Source organism: Triturus cristatus, chromosome 4_1 (assembly GCF_964204655.1).
Source record: "Triturus cristatus chromosome 4_1, aTriCri1.1, whole genome shotgun sequence".
In the NCBI taxonomy this organism is placed as follows: domain Eukaryota; kingdom Metazoa; phylum Chordata; class Amphibia; order Caudata; family Salamandridae; genus Triturus; species Triturus cristatus.
The window spans coordinates 283,800,026-283,822,734 of NC_140585.1; the positions used below are offsets into that span (position 1 = coordinate 283,800,026).

Genomic DNA, 22,709 nt, shown 5'->3' on the forward strand with positions numbered 1-22,709 from the left:
CTGGGGGGGGGTTCGGGGGCGTACATACACGGCTGGTGGTTCGGTGCGTACATACACGGCTGGGGTGGGGGTTTGGTGCGTACATACACGGCTGGGGTGGGGGTTTGGTGCGTACATACACGGCTGGGGTGGGTGTTTGGTGCGTACATACACGGGTGGTGGTTCGGTGCGTACATACACGGCTGGGGGGGGTTCGGGGGCGTACATACACGGCTGGTGGTTCGGTGCGTACATACACGGCTGGGGTGGGGGTTTGGTGCGTACATACACGGCTGTTGGTTCGGTGCGTACATACACGGCTGGGGGGGGTTCGGGGGCGTACATACACGGCTGTTGGTTCGGTGCGTACATACACGGCTGGGGGGGGTTCGGGGGCGTACATACACGGCTGGTGGTTAGGTGCGTACATACACGGCTGGGGGGGGGGTTCGGGGGCGTACATACACGGCTGGTGGTTAGGTGCGTACATACACGGCTGGGGTGGGGGTTTGGTGCGTACATACACGGCTGGGGTGGGGGTTTGGTGCGTACATACACGGCTGGGGTGGGTGTTTGGTGCGTACATACACGGGTGGTGGTTCGGTGCGTACATACACGGCTGGGGTGGGGGTTTGGTGCGTACATACACGGCTGGGGTGGGTGTTTGGTGCGTACATACACGGGTGGTGGTTCGGTGCGTACATACACGGCTGGGGGGGGGTTCGGGGGCGTACATACACGGGTGGGTGTTTGGTGCGTACATACACGGCTGGTGGTTCGGTGCGTACATACACGGCTGGGGGGGGTTCGGGGGCGTACATACACGGGTGGTGGTTCGGTGCGTACATACACGGCTGGGGGGGGTTCGGGGGCGTACATACACGGCTGGTGGTTCGGTGCGTACATACACGGCTGGGGGGGGTTCGGGGGCGTACATACACGGGTGGGTGTTTGGTGCGTACATACACGGCTGGTGGTTCGGTGCGTACATACACGGCTGGGGGGGGTTCGGGGGCGTACATACACGGCTGGTGGTTCGGTGCGTACATACACGGCTGGGGGGGGTTTGGTGCGTACATACACGGCTGGTGGTTCGGTGCGTACATACATGGCTGGGGGGGGTTCGGGGGCGTACATACACGGCTGGTGGTTCGGTGCGTACATACACGGCTGGGGGGGGGTTCGGGGGCGTACATACACGGGTGGGTGTTTGGTGCGTACATACACGGGTGGGGGTTCGGGGCGTACATACTCTGCTGGGGTGGGGGTTCGGTCCGTACATACACGGGTGGGGGTTCGGGGCGTACATACGCGGGCGGGGGGTGGTGGGGTGTTCGGCGCGTATGCGGGCACATGTCTCCATGGTTGCTATGGGAGTTCGGTTCGGACGGTGTTTTTTGCGTACGGTTGTGAAATGGGGAGGACGGGAGGGATCGTACTTGCGCAGTCGGACTTTATTTTTCCGCACGGTGGGTTTCTCGCCCGGGGACGTGTCGGTGACTTTTCCCGACCCGAGGACGTGTGGGGAAATCTTCCCAATGCGATTCGTATGGACTTTTTTCCGTTCGAATCGTACTTGGCAGTTTGTACGCTACTTTGACGATTCGGACGGAAAAAAATCCGGATACGAGTCGGACGGGGAATTTTTTTACCGGATCGGAATTGGCACCTTGATGTTGTTGCACCAAGGAAATTGTGCTGCATAACTCAAAACTTATAAGGTCCCAAAGGTGAGACCTATTGGCTATGCCAATGCTTGTTAAAGGGAGCCTCGAAACGGGTCTCTATCAGGCTCTGTCTTGTGCCCTGGCACGGGCAGTCGTTGTTTTCCGGACCGCAGTGACAGCAGGCACATAGATGTGTGCTGCTCACACTGCACACTCCTCACTAGTGGAGAAGCTATGCATGACCTTATGCCAGGTGAGTGTTGTGGGGGAAGGGAAATCCTTTCAAGAGAGTCATTTTCTCTCTGGATTTCCATTCTCTTTTTGAGACTCAGGAGCGGCAATGTCGCTGTGGTGTCACCAGGGCTTTAAGTGGAAGCTTTTTCAATATTATATACAAGCCATAGATACTGCTTATTTATCCTATGCAACTAACAACCATTGACAAAGCCAATAGTCCTGACTTGTTGTAGGTTGTAGGTATGATGTTACTTGTTGCATCATATATCTGGATGCAATGACAGAAACAACAAAATATACGCCTAGCGGCACACTATGGTAATCACAGATTTTTGGCTTAGGGGTGGTTTTAAGCCACGCCCATAATTACATTGGCCACGCCCTCTTGACAGATCCCCCCCCAGTTTTTTATCCCGCTTAAAGATCTGGTTCGGGGGCAGTATTGCTGTGGCGGGGCCGGTTTTGCAGCCCCCAATAACAAAAGCAACAGTTCTTCATAATTGCGCCTACATGCCACAAAACTGCCAGAGATGCTTTAGGTTCCCAGCCCGGCCCTGGCTTCTGGGCGCCCTACATGTCCAATTTAAGTGTTACATTTCAGTATCAAACCAGCTAGGAATCGGAGAATGAATGATCGCACCACATGGAGGGTATTTGAGGGGGCGATCCCACTTTATTGCGGATTTGAAATGCTCTTAGTTGTTGTTAACCAGGGAAATGGACTCCAGCCTCTGCACAAATGAAAAATCTAAACATGCTCAGACCCCGAGTGTGAAAATAGTTAAACGATTTAAATTGGTGAGGCTGGTGATAATCGAGTTGCTTCCGGATAATGGCTGCATTTATAGCGACAGAACTGTTTTTCTGCAGTGCATAACTATTGATGAGGGGATTTTTATTACTGAATATTTAAAGAGCTCAATCCCAAACCATTTGAATATTATAGAAATGACAGCGGTTTACGGTTTTCTGTAGCTGTAAGTGGGTTTTTTAAAGGATTCTAATTAAAATCTTCTGCATTGGGTACCCACAAACTGAGATGGTAAATATATTTAGACATGTTTTAAAATGTCCTCAGTTAAGTGGAACGTGAGAGATGCACCCTGCAGCTAAATGAGCTCCCTGTAGTTCGGCCCTTACCGATGATGTAGGGTTGTTATTTGGCACACAGCAAAAATATAAAAAAAGCGGCCGCGATCAAACATCAAAGCGGCTGCGAAAGTGAAAGTAATCACGGTAAAGCGCCCCGCGCGCGCCGCACACATGCGCTGCAGCTCTAGGCTGTCCTGGTAGCACTTTTTGGAGCCCTCTCAAAAAGTCTCACCAGACCAGCGCATGCGCTGGGTCAGGCGAGACCTAAAAAAGGACAATTTCTCCCATTGAAGTCAACCGGAAACAGTGGGAAAATGTTTTTAAACAAAATATATATTATTTATACTTAAAATATGTTTTAGATTTTTGTAAAATAAGTTATATTTATTACTATTTTGATGAATTTCCTCAGATAAAAAAAAAATATATATATTTTCATTAATAAAATAAAGGTGCACTATTACCTAAAATGCTTAACATGATCTACATGTTTCCAACTTTTACATTAATTATGTATGAGTCCAAATGTGTGATAATTGTGGTTCAAAAGTAATATTCAGGTATTAATTTAATTCCAGAGTATTAATACACTTCTCACCCATTACCCCTATATCCCTTGCTTCCCGTCCCTAAAACTGTATTTTGTTATATTTAAATTTGTTTTGTAAATGTGTTTAGGATTATAAACCCTACATTTAAATGAATCATAAATTAATGCCCTGGTATTAATGATAATACCTGAGTATTAATACACTTCCCCACCCATTGCCTCTATGTCCCTTGCATCCCACCCGTAAAACTTTATTGTGAAATTCTTTAATTAATTTGTTTAATTATACGGTAAAATAATTACCTAATTGCAGAAGAAAACTTAATACTGAGGTACTACAATTGATACCCGAGTATTAATACACTTTCCCACCCGTAACCCTAATATTCATTGCATCCCGTCCATGGAACCACATTTTTTTTTTTTTTTACAATAATAAGCAATAAAAAAATAACAAATTAATAATTGCAAAATACATCAATATGCAGGTTTTCAAGTTGATCCCTGAGTATTAATTCACTTCCCCATCCATAACCTCTAAATACCTTGCATTCTGTCCCTAAAGCTTTATTTTTATAGTTATAAGTTGAATAACAGAAATTATTTTAAAATGTTTACCCCATAACGAAATACGTTACACATTAATACTTAGGTATCACAGTAAATACCTAAGTATTAATGCATATCCCCAACCATTACTGCTATATCCCTTGCATCCCACCCCTAAAGCCTCATTTTGCAAATTTTAAAATGATTTTTAAAAATATATATTTTTAAATACCCTATTATTAATTGGTTTTAAAATTAATACTCCGGTATTACTGGTAATGCCTGAGTATTAACACACTTACTCACCCATTACCCCTATAATCATTCTATCTCATTCCTAAATTCACTTATATATTTATATAACCTATATATAAAACTATATACAAAACATATATATATATATATGTATATTTTTAACTTTGTGCAATACTCACCAAAATCTTAAAACAGAAACCAGCCCATGCTTACATATACATTCCTATATACCTACCCAATAATGCGTGGTAAAGGCATGCATTGGTAAAGGGATGCATGGTTAAGGCATTTGTGGTAAAAGCATATGCGTGGTCACGGCATATGTGGTAAAGGCATATGCATTGTAAAGACTGTGTGGTAAGTGTAATGAGTGGTAAAGACTGCATTGTAAAAGGTTGTTTCCCCCAGGAGGTGCCTTAGAACTCTATAGATTGGTTTGTTGGACAACAACATTTCTTCAAAGACATGTATGTAATAGTCACAATATTTGTACACTTTTATCCAGCACCCCAGTGCGACAGTCTTCATAAGGCAATTGGTATATATCAGGTAAACAAGCGTTAGCTGCTGCAGTGTGATATGACTAGTGGATCGATTGACGCACCAGAGTGGTCCAAGGGGCTGTTATTCCATTGCGGAGAAGTACCCCCAGATGGAGCCCGAGAGTCATCTGGCCCCGCTTTGTGTGAAGGCTTGGGATGTTCCAAGCTGGCTGCAGGATCTATCATGAGCTTGCTATGTTGAGCGCGTGCTGCTAAGGCTAAGTGATCAGTTTCTTGTACGAGCTGCTAAGGTGTTGGTTGTCAGCCTGCTGCTATGTAAACAGTCTTTGACCTAATATACAGCATGGGTACGTTAATTAATCACAGAGCTGTAATGTAAATGTCTATGCATTTCTAACTTTGACCCCTGGGCCATATGCATAGCATGTCATGTGTTCTTCTTTGTTCTTTCTATTATAGTTCGGGTCATCATGATATAAATGTTGACAGAACGATATCTTCCTGTCATCAAGTTCCACGGCTTTCCACAGCTTCTTCTGTGACCCAACCTCCCGACCTCCAGATAACGCCAGAGTGGGTCTGGTTCTGGAAAAATGAACATGGACAGTGGATTGAGTATGGAAAGGATGTGAGTGTCCTAAGTAGATAAAGATGGATGGGAGGGGAAGATGTACTACGTGAAAAGGAGAAGATGTAGGAAAGAAAGGCTCCTGCTTTGCTGCACAAAGGGGCTGGAACAAAGACTATTCCGTTCAGATAAATCAGGTTGCAGGACTGATTTTGAAGCAGTGGCAGGAAGTCATTTTCTCTTTTAGCAGATGGGAGTTAAGTTGTCTTTTGCAAAACAATGGACAAGAGACTTCCAGATGAGATTTTAGGGGCCTCTCAATTAATTTTTATGCACCTGACTACTTCAGTTCTCTAAATGTACGTTTTACTGACTTATTTATCCTCTTGATTCTGTAGGGTGGAAAGGAAAAAGCCACAATAGCATCGGCAGATCTGGAGAAACTCTACCTCGCTGATAAGACAGCAGTAGTCCCATTTAAGGCTGGAGATCAGCAGTACCAGATACACTTTAAAGGTAATGTGGCATCCATTGCAAGTATTATGCTGATCCTTGCGTGGTATGTTTTAAATAATGTCTGATGCAGCAGGTATTATCTGTGCTTTCGTTCCACAGGGACTCGCCTCTTCCCTCAACCTCCCACCTGACCGTAAACATAGAGGTCCAAAATTGCTATTCCCTGTCTCCTCTAATACAGAAAACATACTTGTTGCCTTTGGCTGCAGCAGTGCAGAGGTGTGTTCAGAGCCCCAGACATAGGGCTTAATTTAGAGTTTGGCGGATGAATACTCTGTCACAAATATTCCATCCACCTAATACATGTGCCATCGTATATAATGCACTTGTAATACGGCAGACATCATATCTGTCACATTTGTGAGGGAATATCCCATCCGCCAAAGTCTAAATCAGACGCTTAGTTCGCACACCTTCTTACCTTTTAGGAGAAACATTCCAGTTGCTGCTATGGTTGTGTAGTCAGTCTACAGTCTTGTCAGTACTGCTGTGGGACAGGGCAGTTGTGGCCTCTAAGGTGTCTTTATCTGCTCTGTCTTCATTTTGGACCCCATCCAACTCATCCAGTCCTATGGGGGCCTCTACAAGTCAAACACAACCCGTTTCACATCCAACAGGCTCATGTTTACAGGCTTCACCATAAAACCAGAAGCTCAGCTCCATGCACTTCATTCATTCCCTCGGTCAATTAACTTTATTTAGTGCTCTCCAGGCACACACCTAACATTTTCATGAAACACCATTAAACTTGCTGCTATTTTTCATACTCATACATTTTGGTACATAGGGCCCAGAAATCCTATGGAATGATTGCACTATACAGAAAAAAACATCTTTCATTTTGATCCTGCCTATTCAGAGGTCAAAACTATTTTGGCATGAATTCATCAACATAAAGTTGTATTATTCTCAGAGATGTAGAGTGTAGGATGTTGCAGAGAATTGGTTCAAATAAATCTCTTTCATGAAAATGTTAGCATGTATCATCCACTATTCAACACATATTCAAATTACAGTTTCAAATGTGATTTTGTTGATAATAGACACAAACAGATGAGTGAGAGGCAGCAATAAGCTTCTGCTATCATTACAGTGTCACAGCCTTCTGTACATTCTGGACCACAAATATTGCTTTGGCTTCAATCTATCTCTCAGAGCATGTGTAGCCCATACATTACCCAATGGCTCATTGGCTAAGACTTTAAGAAAAGTTTGTTTGTTGGCAAAACAGGAGGCTCAGGCAGCGCCCGTGGTTGGTTGCCCACTCCAACAAGGTCCCAGCTGTACCTTTTGGAGCGGGAGGCCTCAAAGCCTGCCTCAATTACAGGTCCCTCCCCAAGCACACAACTGCTTTTACTATCGAACAACACATGGGATTTTTATTCCTCACAGAAACTTGGCTCAAGAATGGCTCCAATCTGGACCTTGGTTTAATAACAAGCTGTGGACTTGTAGGAAGCTGTGCACTGTTTACCTGGTGTGTGCTTAGACACAATTATGTTGATTCCAATTTTTTAAGTTTGTTCAGTTTATTTCTGGCAATAACAACATAAATTCAACCTCTTGTTGCTATGTCAAACAATATTACTTAATAAAGTTTTTGTGCAATTAAGTTTTGTTTACATGTTGAAAGATATCACACAAAAAATATCTTCATTATACATCATCATTTGATTTCATCAAGACATTACATAATCACTACATTGCATTTTAATGTGTGCGTGCCCAATGCATTTCGGAACCCAATGGTTCCTTCTTCAGGGGCTAATCTGAAATGAAAATAAACATGTGCATCAGTAATTGTATCATTGGTGGCTCAAGATCATTAATTGGTATGTGGAGTTGAGTTTGTTTTATTGTAATTGTATCATACCTGTACTGGATTACTGCTTGATGTACACTAAGAAATCGAGGGTAGAAAATAAGTTAAACATGGTGGTGCCTGTTTTATAGGTGTAACGAGAAAATTTTCAGATGTAACGAAACTGCTAAGATGTCTAACAATTGGGCTTACCTCAGTAAGAATAGAAGTGCAAGCTGTGAAAAAATGACATAAACATACAGATTGAGCGTTCAATAATGCTCGGGATCATGACCAATATATGGGCTGAACTGAAGCGTAATAAAGATTGGTAAGGAATTGCTGCACGCTTACCTCTGTAGTGTGAGGTTCGAGATTACTGAAAATAATGACATAAGAAAAGGTCATAAAGAAACCTGTCAGAAACTTTTACCAGAAAAGTAGTCAAGCCTAAAGATGAGAATACTGCAAAAACCGCCTTACCTGGTGATGGTTTAACGTGGATAAATCGTGATAATCCGTGGTAAAGTTTGGTTTGAAACGCCACGAATACCGCGTTTAAGAAGACATAAACATAGAGAGAGGACTGTCCGGGTAACGTCTGGACTGATGCATCGTGATATGAGCGCCATCTTTAAACGAGGAAATCCTCGTGTGGTGAAAATAATAAAAGTGGGATACGGGTATAAACGTGAATAGTATTTCGAAAAAGATTTGGAATACCTGAGATATGTGATAATTCAACGTGAGTCTGTTGAATATTAAATAAATCGGTAGCACGAATCAGGATAAGAACCCTGGATCAATATAAAACCCTGAATGTTTCGAGAAAAAAAAAGGACTATGTTCACCGTCATGTGCCAAAATATGACAGGAGAAACCTACCTGAAGAGTAAACACACTTGAGAGTTCATTGGGTGCTCTATGTTATGAGGTGAAAGTGTATTTCCATGAGTTAAAAATCACTCATATATTTAACATAATCCTGAATGAAAAAATGTTGGCAAATCTATGCTAACTGAAATGAAGGGGAACATACAACTCCTATTTAGTATACTTCGATCTGATGATTCTGTAGCCCATTCGGTAATGAATGGCCTTTGTGTGAGATGTGGATTATTGATAAGTGTTCTACTCAATGAGTGAGAGTAAGGATGAGATGGATCCCAGGAGAATAATAATCAAAGCATATGTGTGACTTGATTACAATACTAACATCCTTTCATAAATAACATGACATATCTAATCTGTCATTGATTCCCTTTGGAAGCATGGTGTCAAGATATTTTATCCAATACACTTCTCGTTGTAACAATTTAAGATGGTTGTTGACTCCTTGTTGTATTGGTATGTGTTCAATCACTTGAAATCTGAGTTGGGATATGGTATGGGTTGCTTGTGCCCAATGATTTGCCAATGAGGAACTCAAATTTCTGGTTCTTATGCGACTTTTGTGTTCCGTAATTCGAGTCTTGATTTTGCGTTCCGTTTTGCCAACATACATTTTGCCGCAAGGGCATTTAATGCCATATATTACATTACTCACATTGCAATCACTGGTGTGTCTCAATAATATATATTTTCCTGTATTGGGGTGTGTTAAAACATTTCCCACGATTACATTGTTGCAATGTGAACAATTTGTACACTTTAAAGTTCCTTTAAAAGGTGTCGATGGTTTGATGTCTTTAGGTGGGGTTAAGATTTCTCGTAAGTTTTTCCCTCTTGTGTAGGCATGTAATGGAAGATTCCCAAAAATGTTGTTGAAGTCTGGTTCTTGAGACAACAGTTCCCATCTTTTATTGATTATTTTCTTGATCGCTGGAGCGCTCGTTGTGTATTTAGATACAATTACAATTCTGTTCTCTTGTGATGTTGTTGTGGTGGTGAGAAGTTCTCTGCGGTGTTTTTTCAAAGCTCTGGTCATACAATCTTGTACTGTTTTTTCTGGATAACCTCTTTGGTGGTACTTCACTTTATATTCCTCAATTTTAGCATGACAGTCTTGTGGATTAGAACAGATGCGTTTGATCCTAATGAATTGTGAATATGGAAGGTTGTTGATGAGACTGGTTGGGTGAAAGCTCGAATGATGCAACGCATTGTTGCGATCCGTGGGTTTGGTATATATCGAGGTTTCTAAACTGTTTCCTTCATTTGATTTGGTGATTGTTACATCAAGATATTCGATGGTCTGTATGTGGATCTTGTGGGTGACTTGGATCCTTGGGTTGTATGTATTAATTGTTTCAATCATGTTTTCCAATGTTTGCCTTGAGTCTTTCCAAATTAAAAAAATGTCATCAATGAAGCGACAGTATATGTGGATGTTAGCCCACCATTGAGGGTTGTTCATGATGGATTCATGTTCAAATGCTGCCATAAAGATATTCGCGTACGTCCGAGCCCCCGAAAAACCCATGGAGGTTCCCGAGAGTTGGGCATAATATATGTAATTCCATTTGAAATAACTATGGTGTAAACAAAAATGTAACAGTTGCATTAGAAACACTTTCTGAACATCAATGTCCTCTCTTTGTAAGATTGCCCATTCGACAGCCTCCATTCCTGCCATATGTGGTATCGAGGTATACAATGCCACCACATCAATGGTGCAGAGTAACAAAGAAGACTGAATGTCTGTTTGTATATGCTCCAATTTGTTAAGAAAATCTGTGGTGTCCTTTACATATGATGACAAGTTCTGTACAAATGTTTGAAAATGGTATTCAAGGTATCTTCCGATGGGATCAAATAGTGATCCACATCCTGATACTATGGGTCTGAATGGTGGTTTCGTCAAGTTCTTATGAATTTTGGGTATCATATATAAATGAGGTCTTCGTGGATTAGTGGTTGTGAGAAACTGCTTCGTGGGTTCATCTATCCAATCCTGTGTTAGTGCTTCTTGTAAGATGTCTTGTAAAATACTTTGAAGTTCCGTCGTGGGATCTGTGAGTAAAGGTAAATATATCTCAGGGTTTAGTACATGATCGTTGACTTGTTGTTGATAAAACTCTGTGTCCATTATTACGATAGCTCCTCCCTTGTCAGCTGGTTGAAATGTGATCTTGGGATTATTAGCTATGGCTTTGATGATGCCTCTTTCAATTTTAGTCAAATTCTGATGTTTGGTTTTAGTCAAATTTAGTGCTTGTATGTCCTTTTTAACCATTACTTCAAAAGTATCCAGCACTTTATGAGAAATGGGTGCCTGGAAGGCGCTCCTGGGTTTAAATAGTCTCGGTGCTTCAATTCTTTGTGATGTTTTGTTGTCAACAATGTTAGTAAAGAAGTGCCGTAAGCGTAATGTGCGCATGAATTTGAATAAAGCTATGTCAATTTCCAATCTGTTTGTCGTGTTAGTGGGCACAAAGGATAATCCTTTATTTAAAACGCTTTTTTGATGGGGTGTCATATTTGTTGAAGAGATGTTAACTATTAGGGCCTGTTCTTCCCGCTGCGCAGCGATTTGCCTGCCCTTTCCTCGCCTGGTCGGTCGATTGTGCTTGATGTTTCTTTTTGTATGGCTGGGGGAAGGCCATGATCCGGGGCCTGTGCTAAAAAAGATACCGCTCCGGTAGTTTGTGTCTGTTCAACTGATGCAGTGGATGTTGACTGCTGGTTAGAAATTGATATTGCAGGCTGAACTGGTGTTCTGGTGGTTGAGATGTCTTTGTCTGTAACCAAACTTTCTTCTGAAGAGTGAGTGGTGGATTTACGTTGATCAAATCTTTTCCGTGCATAAATTTCCGCCCACGTGTACACTTCGTCCAGTTTGTAATCTATTGTGTCGCTTCGGTATTTTCTCAGTTTCCCTTCTTGAAGTTCTTTGCTGTATTTGTCTAATTTTTGGTTGAGCCCTTCCAGACTGATTTTCCATGTGTCATGCTCCAACCTAAGTTGAAGTTCTCCTTTAAGTGTATTGATTTCTTCCTCTAACTCTCTTATCGATTTTGAGAGTTCCTCTATGATTAGTAAGATAATGTGTGCAAATCAGGGTGGTGACAAAATGGGAGGATGTGTTGCTATAATTTTTAGGGACATGTGTGAGACCTCGTCCTCCAGATTGGGCCAAATCAGGAACATAGAAGGTTTTACCTTCTATATTAAATCAACCCCCTCCTTCTCCTTCTCCGGCTTGTTGATCTATAAGCCCCCGGACTACCCTAACAACTATCTAAATCTACTGTGTGATTCTGTTACCCAATTTTCCTTAAAATATGCTAAGTTTACGTTTCTGGGAGAATTAAACATCCATGCTGACATCCTGAACTGCCCCCAGGTCTTCCAGCTGATCCAGACCTTGGCAGGCCTTAACTTAACTCAACACGTCACCGCCTCCACCCATAACGTAGGCCATATATTGGATCTAATCTTCTCCAGTATAACCTGCTTTCCTGCTGGCAACCGTATCCACCTGGTGTGGACCGACCACTTCCTTGTACCATTCTATTTTGAGGGCACTCGTAACCAACCAGAAATTAGTAGTACGCCCGTACTGAAGAGAGATTGGCGGAAGGTGACAAAGGAGCCCCTGTCCCTTTATCTCAATTCCACCTCACCTGCATTCACAGGCAATCCTGAACGTGATGCACCTCTATTTAATCAATGGATCTCCAAATCCCTGGATCTTCTTGCCCCCCTCAAAGTACATACAGCCAGAAGATCCAAACCTTCGACTCCCTAGTTCTCTTCTGCCCTCAGAGCGGAGAAAAGCCCTTGTAAAAAGCTTGAGCGCATGTGGAGAAGGGTTTATGAGCCCGATGCAAAACAGTCATATAAGGCAGCTCTCAGAAATTTTCCAAACTTCAAACGTAATACCACGAGAGAGCACTTCTCAAGATAGATTGAGATGGACACCAATTCTTAGGGAGGTTTTTAATATTGTTAAGTCCTTCATCTTTCCTGATGCAGCAAAAATCACCTTCCTTCCCTCACCAGATCCCTATATCAAATTCTCTGCTTTCTTTGAGGAAATAATTCAAAACCTCTGCTCCACCTTCACAGGAAATTCCGGTACCGCAGAACCTATAAGGCCATTAGACAGTCTCCCACCTGATCTTTCTAAGTTCTGTTCTCTATCAGACGATGACTTGCTTGAGGAAATTATGAAATGCAAATCAGTTCTCCGGCTGACCCTGGGCCCCCCATATTCTTAGACTAGTGGCACAGTCTGTAAATCTACTTCTTCCTGAAATCTGGGATTTTACCACTATCTGGAAACAAGGTTTCTTACTTCCACTCTTGAAGAAACCCAACGTGGACCCCAGTGTGCTCAGCAATGTTAGGCCGATTTCACTTCTGCCTGCTCTAGCTAAAATCTTAGAGAAGTTAGTAAATTGCCAACTTTCATCCTTTGTTGAAGCAAATGGCCTCCTCCATGACACCCAATCTTGCTTTCGGGCCGGTTACATTATGGAAACAGCCTTATTAGAAGTGTCAGAATCCATGAGATAATCCCTGGACGGCAGGGCCCCTGCTATGGTTGTGAGGTTAGACATGTAAGCAGCATTTGACATGGTGGCTCATGAAACTTTGATGAGCAGATTAAGTCTCACTGGGTTCCAGGGTACACTTTTATCCTGGATGGGAACTTTTATGGAAGGGCTTTCACAGCGGGTCCTCCGCCATCCTTTCTCTTCCAATCCTGAACCGCTTGTGTGTGGGGTACCTGAGGGCTCAGCAGTCATTTTGTTACTTTTTAACCTCTAACTAGCCCCATTGGCTACGCTTTTTGAAACCTGGGAAGTGAAGGTAGTCTCTTATGCAGATGACATGCAACTGTTGTTCTCATTCTGTGATCATTCATATGTCACCTTTCTTAAATTTAAAGAATGCCTAAAAGTTATTACCAACTGGATGGAGGTTAATATTTTGAAACTAAATACGGAGAAAACCGAGGTCCTTTTTTTAGTCAGAAGTCCCTACCCAGGCCAATCTAACGTGGCCGGATGAACTAGGTCCTCCTCTGGTGCCTTCAATTACCGCAAGGAACCTAGGCATTCTGTTTGATTCTGACCTCTCCTTCATAGACCAGATTAAGCAGGTCACTTCCGTCTGCTTTCTGAAGCTTAAATCAATCACAAAACTATTACACCTGCTTCTGGAAGAGACCCGCAAAACAATGATTCATGCTCTGGTGACATCCCGTCTGGATTATGCTAACAGCCTCTATCTGGGTCTGCCTGCGTACTTGATCTATAGACTACAGTTCATACAGAATGTGGCTGCTTGGCTAATCCAGCGAGTACCTCTCCGTCAACGCATTTCACCAAATCTAAAGCAGCTTTCTTGGCTCCCAGTGGCAAAAAGGGTTGAATTTAATACTCTCACCTTAGCCTTTCGAGCCTTGCAGGGCAAAGGTCCCCACTATCTGGGGAACAGACTTATCAGAAGGTTGTATGACATAATTTCGAAAGACAAAAATTCGACCTACAAAAATATCGCAACAAAAATATCGTGGTCAAGAATATCGACATCCTATCTACAACATGGTAAGTACAAAAATATCGATAATTTAATATCAATGTCAAAAATATCGTAATTCAAAAATATCGTTTTTTTTTTACTTTAAACATATATGTAAAATAAACCAAATAATACTTATAAATCAAAGAAACATAATTAAATATATTTTATAATATGTAAAATGTATTATAAATATATATAATTAAATAAAACTTTAATTAAACATATATATATAATATATACACTTACTTAATAATTACTTTTAATAATAATTTCTGTAACATATAAATTATTAAATATTTATTTAATTTACCAATACATGTATACACATAAAACAATAACATTAATAACTATTAAATAATTACATATAGCAAATAATAATTAATATTTTTAATTTGAATAATTTTTAATATTAATTATATATTACAATAGCTAAAATATTACAAAATATATTAAATATCAGACACAATAAAACTACTAGTCCAACTTCAACAAAAACAACAGTAAGGAAAATGTTGGATAGCGTAGGGGTAAAAATAACTATTCCAACTCCCGAGAGTGCAACAGTAGGGAAAACATTGGATAGCGTAGGGGTAAAAATTACTATTCCAACTCCAAAGAGTGCAACAGTAGGGAAAGCGTTGGATAGCGTAGGGGTAAAAATTACTATTCCAACTCCAGAGAGTGCAATAGTAGGGAAAGTGTTGGATAGCGTAAGGGTAAAAATTACTATTCCCACTCCAAAGAGTGCAATAGTAGGGAAAGTGTTGGATAGCGTAAGGGTAAAAATAACTATTCCCACTCCAGACAGTGCAACAGTAGGGAAAACGTTGGATAGCGTAGGGGGACAAATAACTATTCCAACTCCAAAGAGTGCAACAGTAGGGAAAACGTTGGATAGCGTAGGGGTAAAAATTACTATGTCAACTCCAGAGAGTGCAATAGTAGGGAAAGTGTTGGAAAGCGTAAGGGTAAAATTTACTATTCCCACTCCAGAGAATGCAATAGTAGGGAAAGTGTTGGATAGCGTAAGGGTAAAAATGACTCTTCCCACTCCAGACAGTGCAACAGTAGAGAAAAGGTTGGATAGCGTAGGGGTAAAAATTACTATTCCAACTCCAGAAAGTGCAACAGTAGGGAAAGCGCTGGATAGCGTAGGGGTAAAAATTACTATTCCCACTCCAAATAGTAAAACAGTTGGGAAAGCACTAGATAGCATAGTGATTCTATGAACATTATAACCAATTCAATAATTTTTTATAAAAAATTGCGTGTTAACAAGGTTTTTTAAAAATAATTATTATTAAATACCAATTATGTAAAATAAATGTTTAAATAAATAACTTTAAATTACATCCCACACTATTCCCCCTTTAACACACAACACACTACACATACAAAATACACAATAGATTTAAATATCAATTTATCTCTTATTTACAATTAATAATACATTCTTTAAAATTAATATAGTTATTAATTGACTAATACATATTAACTACGAAATTACAAATATTCACCTATTAATTATTAATTAACAATACATTAATTAGCAATAACAACAAATAAAATACAATTAGAAATTATTTATATTTACTATATTTAACTAACTAATAACAATTAATTAATAATAATTACAAATAAATAAAAAATATCATTATTTATTTTATTTTAATTACATCCCACCCTATTCCCCTATAAACCCACAACCCACTACACATAAAAATTCACATAATTAATTTAATTATCAATTAATCACTTAATAAAATTAAATCACCAATTAATTACTAATTAACAATTAATTAATTAACAATAACAATAAATAAATATTAATAATAAACTAATTATAATGTATATAATTAACCAATTCATAAAATAATTTTACAATTAATAATTAATTACCAATTAATTAATCGATTAATATAATTAATTACCAATTATTAATTAATTACCAATTAATTAATCCTAAATACCAATTGAACAATACATATTAATTCATTAATTATAATTAAATTACTTCCCACCCTATTCCCCTATAAACCCACAACCCACTACACATACAAAAATTCACATAATTAAATTATCAATTAATTACTTAATAAAATTAAATCACAAATTAATTACTAATTAACAATTAATTAACAATAACAATAAATAAATATTAATATTAAACTAATTATAATGTATATAATTAACCAATTAATAAAATAATTTTACAATTAATAATTATTTAACAATTAATTAATCAATTAATATAATTAATTACCAATTATTAATTAATTACCAATTAATTAATCATAAATACCAATGAAACAATACATATTAATTCATTAATTATAATTAAATTACTTCCCACCCTATTCCCCTATAAACCCACATCCCGCTCTGATACTAAAACGCTAAATTAAATTTAAAATAATTATTAATCTCTAAACATTTATTTTTAAATGTATTAAAATACATTCCAATAATGTTTAACATACAAATAAAATACATATTAAATTACATTACACTAAATAAATATCGATATTATTGACATCGAAATTTTTGCTTACGATATTACTTACATCGATATTAATTACTTCGATATTATTAACTTCGATATTACTTACCTTGGGATCGATATTCTGTCCATCGATATTCTTGACTTCGATATTCTCTACCTACGATATTAAAAACACGATATTTTTGTAGGTCGAAATTTAAAACTCGATATTTTGGCTAAACACCTATCAGAAACCAGCAAGAGAGAACCTTGAGATCATCTGGACTTGTGCATGTCTCCAGGTTCGCTAAAGCCCGTTGGGGAGGTAGGTCGTTTTCAGTACTAACAGCAAAACTTTGTAATTCCCTACCAATCAATCTTCGCTCGGCTATATTCGAGCAATGTTTCTGAAAAGAATTAAAAACATCACTCTTTTTTCAAATTAGAAGTGTGGCTTTGATTTCAGTCTCTGCTTTTGAGTACCAGAACGCTTCTGCTGAAGCAGCCAAGCCCTTTACAAATGCTTTTGATTGATAAATTGGTTTTAATGCCTTTCTGAAGGCGGTGAAAAGTCAGGTGCCAGATTGGATGAAAGCCTTAGGTCCAGAAAGCACACTTTTGAAATGAAAAGGTTCTGCCTCCTTTTTATATTACCTGGCTTGCAATGTAACCAGTATTTTCTTGTTGTGGCTCTTGAGATCTCTGAGTGCCTGGTATATACGTATCAGTCTGGAGAAGAAAAAAAATAAGTGATGGGTGGAATGCCTGAATTATTCTCAGCCACTGGTAATTCCTCGCAGCCACATCCTATCCATTGTTTGTTTGCCCACTATGCTACCTCAGACAGGACTCAGCCATGTGCAAATGAGCCTTGGTCTTGCTCTGATAGTAGCAGTTCAGCCAAACTGTAAGGCCAGGTGCATTCTGAACCAGAACACAAGCAACCACAGACCCGATTTTCAGCCTATTTGTGCCTCTTCAATAGGGTGCTGCTCAGATCCTGTGATAGAGTGAGCACATGACCCATGGTGGGGCATACCCATCACACTTAGGATGTCGCACAAAGAAGTACAAAAAAATTGATGGGTGTGATTCTTTTATTTTTTAATTTTTAAACCTTTTATTGAAATATGCTCAACATACAATAAATCAAGTGCACAGTTCAGTACGGATATCCAAACCTTACAATCCACATCTATGTATCAGTACAATAGAAAAATGAAACCATTAACATTGTGAGATAACATTCTCATTACAACCCTACTCTTGTTCCCTACAGTCCCGGGTAGGCCTGCCAGTACCACCAAATCTTCTCCCATTTCTGTGGGCAACCTCTACTTGGGTACATTGTGTGTTCCGCCTGTCGACACCAGTCTACGTCGGTTTCCCATTCAGTCACACTTGGGGGGGAGGTGGCTCTCCAGCTTTTTGCTATGTTGCATTTTGCTACTATCCCTGCTAATGTCAGCCAGAGTCTCAAGTGTCTAGGCCAGACCTCTTCATCTGAAATCAGCAACAGAAACCGCATGGGCTCGACCGGGACTGCCGTCCCTACTACTGTGGCCATGATTCTCCCGACCTCGAGTCAGATGGGTGTAATGCTTGAATTACTCTCTGCCACAGGTAATTACTTGGGCCACATCTCAGTTCATTACCTGGCAGCTCTGGGTGGACTTTTCCCTTGATAAGCAGGTTTAGTAGTGATCTGCAATAGGTGGGCCTCTGTCTAGTGTGGCATCTTCGGGGAAAAACAAGAGACTGGAATACGGCCTGAGCGATCACCAGTGGTTCAGATAAATTCAAGCATGCTGTCCATCACCTTGTTGTTTTTGATGTCCTAAGTGCACACAGTGTGTTTATTCATGGGTCCTTGAGCTCACTGTACCATAGAACTCAAGCAGCACCCTGCTGAAGAGGCCCAAATTGGTCGAAACCAAATTTAGAGTTACTTGTGTACCCTTTTTGGAAGAGAACGCCTGGCATTTTGGGATGGGCTTTTCCTATGAGGAGTAGGGTCAGTACCGATTTACATAAGGTGGGTCTCTGTCCAGAGTGGTATGGTGGGCGGGAAAATATGGACTGGAATGTGACCCTAGCTTTCATCAGTGAAAAGGGTTAATTCAAGATTCCATTCATCAGCTTGCTGTTGTTTGTTGTAGGACAGATATTGCATGGCATTGTTGATAATATCGTCAAACCTGCAGCAGTCAAACCCTAAACAAATTACATTGTACACCGATGGCCATTGGAGTGACCTTCTGGTGGATGAAACATGCTCTCTCCTTCTCAGACTGAAATACACCTAATCTCCGCATTCTGAGCTCTCTGCGGCTCGTTGATCTCAGATGTTGGGAGACTAGAAGAGAAGCAGTTGCAGTAGTTCTGCCTTAATCTGACAGCTGTCCAAATCAATAAAGGTCTTTTGCGCAGGGGAGGCAAGGTCAGAATATAGACAGCATAGCATGTGACTGTATAATATATTCGTGCAGCACATGTATCAAGTTACTTATTGGTAATACTAGTTGCAAAGCTTGACTAATATAGATCCACATTGAATCCAATGGGAAGGAAGTTTGGGGCTTGGGGTTTTCGGCTTGAAATCACCATGAGTCACTCTGACCTGATCCTGTAGTCGCCAGCCAGTAAACAAGATGCATTTCAGAGTCCAGCCATGAGAAAGTGGTATAATGCACAATAAGTGAATCTAGAATAGCTGCAAACTGATGCATAAATTACATGGTGCCTTCCATCTGGAGAAAATCTTTTTCTTTACGATTCTATGCCTAGAATCCTTTGTATGTTTACCTGACCCCACGGCCGACAATGATCACCATGTATTGATAATTTTAATGTTTTTCACTCTACATAGTCTCTCTGGGCCCGATTCACAGAACTAACTTAAGACAAAATCCTAAACTTACTACCATTTTCGTGTTCACAGAAGGCACTTACTCATTTTGGTATTCACAGAAGACACTTACTCACTTCGGTATTCACAGAAGTTAGGAGTCCTAACTTTAGGACTCCTAAATACCTTCTGTGAATACCGAAAGTCTTAAAATTAGGATTTTTTTCAGTTTAGGAGTCCTAAAGTTAGGACTCCTAACTTTACTACTACTAAACTGAGAATCATCCAAATTTTAAGGCTTTTGGTATTCACAGAAGGCATTTAGGAGTCCTAAAGTTAAGAGTCCTAACTTTACTACTACTAAATTGAGAAAAATCCTAATTTTAACACTTTCGGTATTCACAGTAGGCATTTAGGAGTCCTAAAGTTAGGAGTCCTAACTATACTACTACTAAACTGAGAAAAATCCTAATTTTAAGGCTTTCGGTATTCACAGAAGGCATTTAGGAGTTCTAAAGTTAGGAGTCCTAACTTTACTACTACTAAATTGAGAAAAATCCTAATTTTAAGACTTTCGTTATTCACAGAAGGCATTTAGGAGTCCTAAAGTTAGGAGTCCTAACTATACTACTACTAAACTGAGAAAAATCCTAATTTTAAGACTTTCGGTATTCACAGAAGGCATTTAGGGGTCCTAAAGTTAGGACTCCTAACTTCTGTGAATACCGAAATGAGTAAGTGCCTTCTGTGAATACCAAAATGAGTAAGTGCCTTCTGTGAATACCAAAATGGTAGTAAGTTTAGGGTTTTGTCTTAAGTTAGTTCTGTGAATCGGGCCCACAGTTTGGAGCTCCTTAACTGATCCTGTAATAATGCATCCACTATGCTGTCTTTTTTTATTTCTCCAATGAAGTAAATACAACTGTTATGTTTATTTGCAGCATAGATACTGTTCTTTAGGATTTACTGTTCTAGGACTTACTGTCACCTTTGTTGTTGAGCCCAGAAACTACTGCACACTTTTCTAGCAGTAATGGGTACCTCTCCACTTGTGCCCTTCATGCATCTTTCATGTGCAAGGCTCTTAGGTAGTAAAGTTCTTCTGCGCTGGGCTTGTTTTCATGTAGGAGAAATCACTTATTGAATATGTGAAGAGGCTCAATCACAAAAAAGATGTAATTTAACCTCAATACCACAATGCAAGGAATCAATAATGTGAGGGTGTTAAGGGGTACTAGGAAGGTCAGGGAATGAGCATTTTTTCAAATTCAAATATATTGTAACATAAGTGAGAGGGTAAAGGTGAGAAAAGGAAGTCAGATAACAGGAAACTGAATGCAGATTATTAAACACCATATTACAACTCACAAGAACTTCAGTGTAAGGCTTATGTAGGTACTTCAGAATCCTGATGTAAACCATACAGTGGGGTGCAGGTGTTTTGGGGTTTGTGAAAGAAGGACAACTAAAGGTAGGGACCCACAGACTAACAAATGTGTATTTGTTCTCCCACCTGGCTCTGGGTTCTGCTGCAGACAGTATTCCTGCAGTTCTCCTTGGCAGAAATCTTTAGAAGTGGCAATAAGGGTTCGGACGTCAGGATTTGTAAAGATATGGGATGAGTTAAATTGATGTGCTCGCATGTTTGTAGAATTCTGGCATTTGCACAAATCCCAGTTACTGAAGCACAACTTGGGCTGCACTTCTGAGCTTCCTATAACAAATGCTGTGTTGATTCTGGTGAGTGTGTGTGTTTACGAATACTGACTCACAAATTTTATTGCAGAGTCAGTTTCAACGTCGGAAGCCATATTCATTTTCCATTTAGACCATTTGCAAGAGCCTCCAGGTCTTTTTACAAGGGTAGAGGAAGACCCGTGTGGCAGTCTTCTCTTCTGCCTCTGTGCGCTTCTCCCCATGACCCCTCTTGTGCAGCCAGCCTCTCTGTCTAGTGGAAAAAGGAAGCTTGAAAATCACAAAGATGCCTTCAGTGACTCTGTCATGCCTCTTCTGCATTGAAATGCCTCTCACCTGACTCTCGGTCCAGCTTTCTCTCCTTTGTCCGTTCACCTTGCACCAAGCATACATTCCTTTTTAGTGGTTTGCGTGGCTCCACCTGCTGCCTCCGGTATGTGCTTGGAAAATGTCCCATACAAAAATATATAAACTTTGACTACAAGTGGAGTCACAAGTTTTATTTTTTCTGAGCAGGTGTCTTCATTTTCTTGTGAGTCACTTAGTGAGTTTCTCCGGCGTTAGGCTGAACTCAAGGGGCTGTACACTCAATGAGTAAGAATCCTGGGAAATTACAGTGTATCATTCTGATACTATGGCTTATATCAGTGTTGATCTGTTTTTCTATGTCAGTTCTCCTTCACCCAACTGTGATTATTAGGAACGGCAATGGAAGCATTGAATTAGTGAAGCCCTAAACCAACAATAGTACAAAAGAAGGTTTAAATAAAAATGTTTAAAAGGGAGGTGGTTTGAAAGTTATACTTCTTGTTAACACTTGGGTGCCGATCACGATCCGGCAAAAAATTCCCCCGTGCGACTCGTATCGGGTCTTTTTACCGTACGAATCGTACAAGTGCCGTACGAACTGGCAATCACGATTCGCATGGTAAAAAGTCCATACGAACCGCACTGGGAATCATTCCCCACACGTCCTCGGGTCGGAAAATGTGTCCGACACGTCCTCGGACGATTTACCTTACAAACGTGAAAATCCAAGTCCGACCGAGGAATCACGATCCATCCCGTGCGTCCGAGCGTACAACCGTATGGAAAAAACACCGTCCGCACCGAACACCTCTAGCAACCATGGAGACATGTGCCCGCATACGCGCCCAACACTCCCCCCAGCCCCCGTACGTCCGACACGTACCCCCCGTATATGTATACCCCCACCCGTCTAGGTACACCCCAGTACGTTCCAGTCGTACCCCCACCCCAGTACGTGTCGTACCACCGTCAATGTACACCCCCCCACCCCTGTACGTGTCGTACCACCGTCTATGTACACCCCAGTACGTTCCAGTCGCACCCCCACCCCAGTACGTGTCGTACCCCCCGTGTACCTACACCCCAGTACGTTCGAGCCCCACCCCCACCCCAGTACGTGTCATAGCCCCGTCTACCTACACCCCAGTACGTTCCAGTCGTACCCCCACCCCAGTACGTGTCGT

At 40.6% G+C, this 22,709-nt stretch overlaps 1 protein-coding gene across 1 annotated transcript in view; it reads left to right on the top strand.

Annotated features, from left to right (window-relative positions):
* The window catches only part of LOC146854282 (protein mono-ADP-ribosyltransferase PARP12-like), a 1,246,301-nt gene that overhangs the window by 1,068,206 nt on the left and 155,386 nt on the right, over window positions 1-22,709 (top strand). Inside the window, exons 6-7 of the mRNA XM_085652063.1 lie at window positions 5,292-5,460; window positions 5,799-5,916. Of these exons, the coding sequence (XP_085508189.1) occupies window positions 5,292-5,460; window positions 5,799-5,916 (287 nt within the window). The remainder of the gene's footprint in view (window positions 1-5,291; window positions 5,461-5,798; window positions 5,917-22,709) is intronic.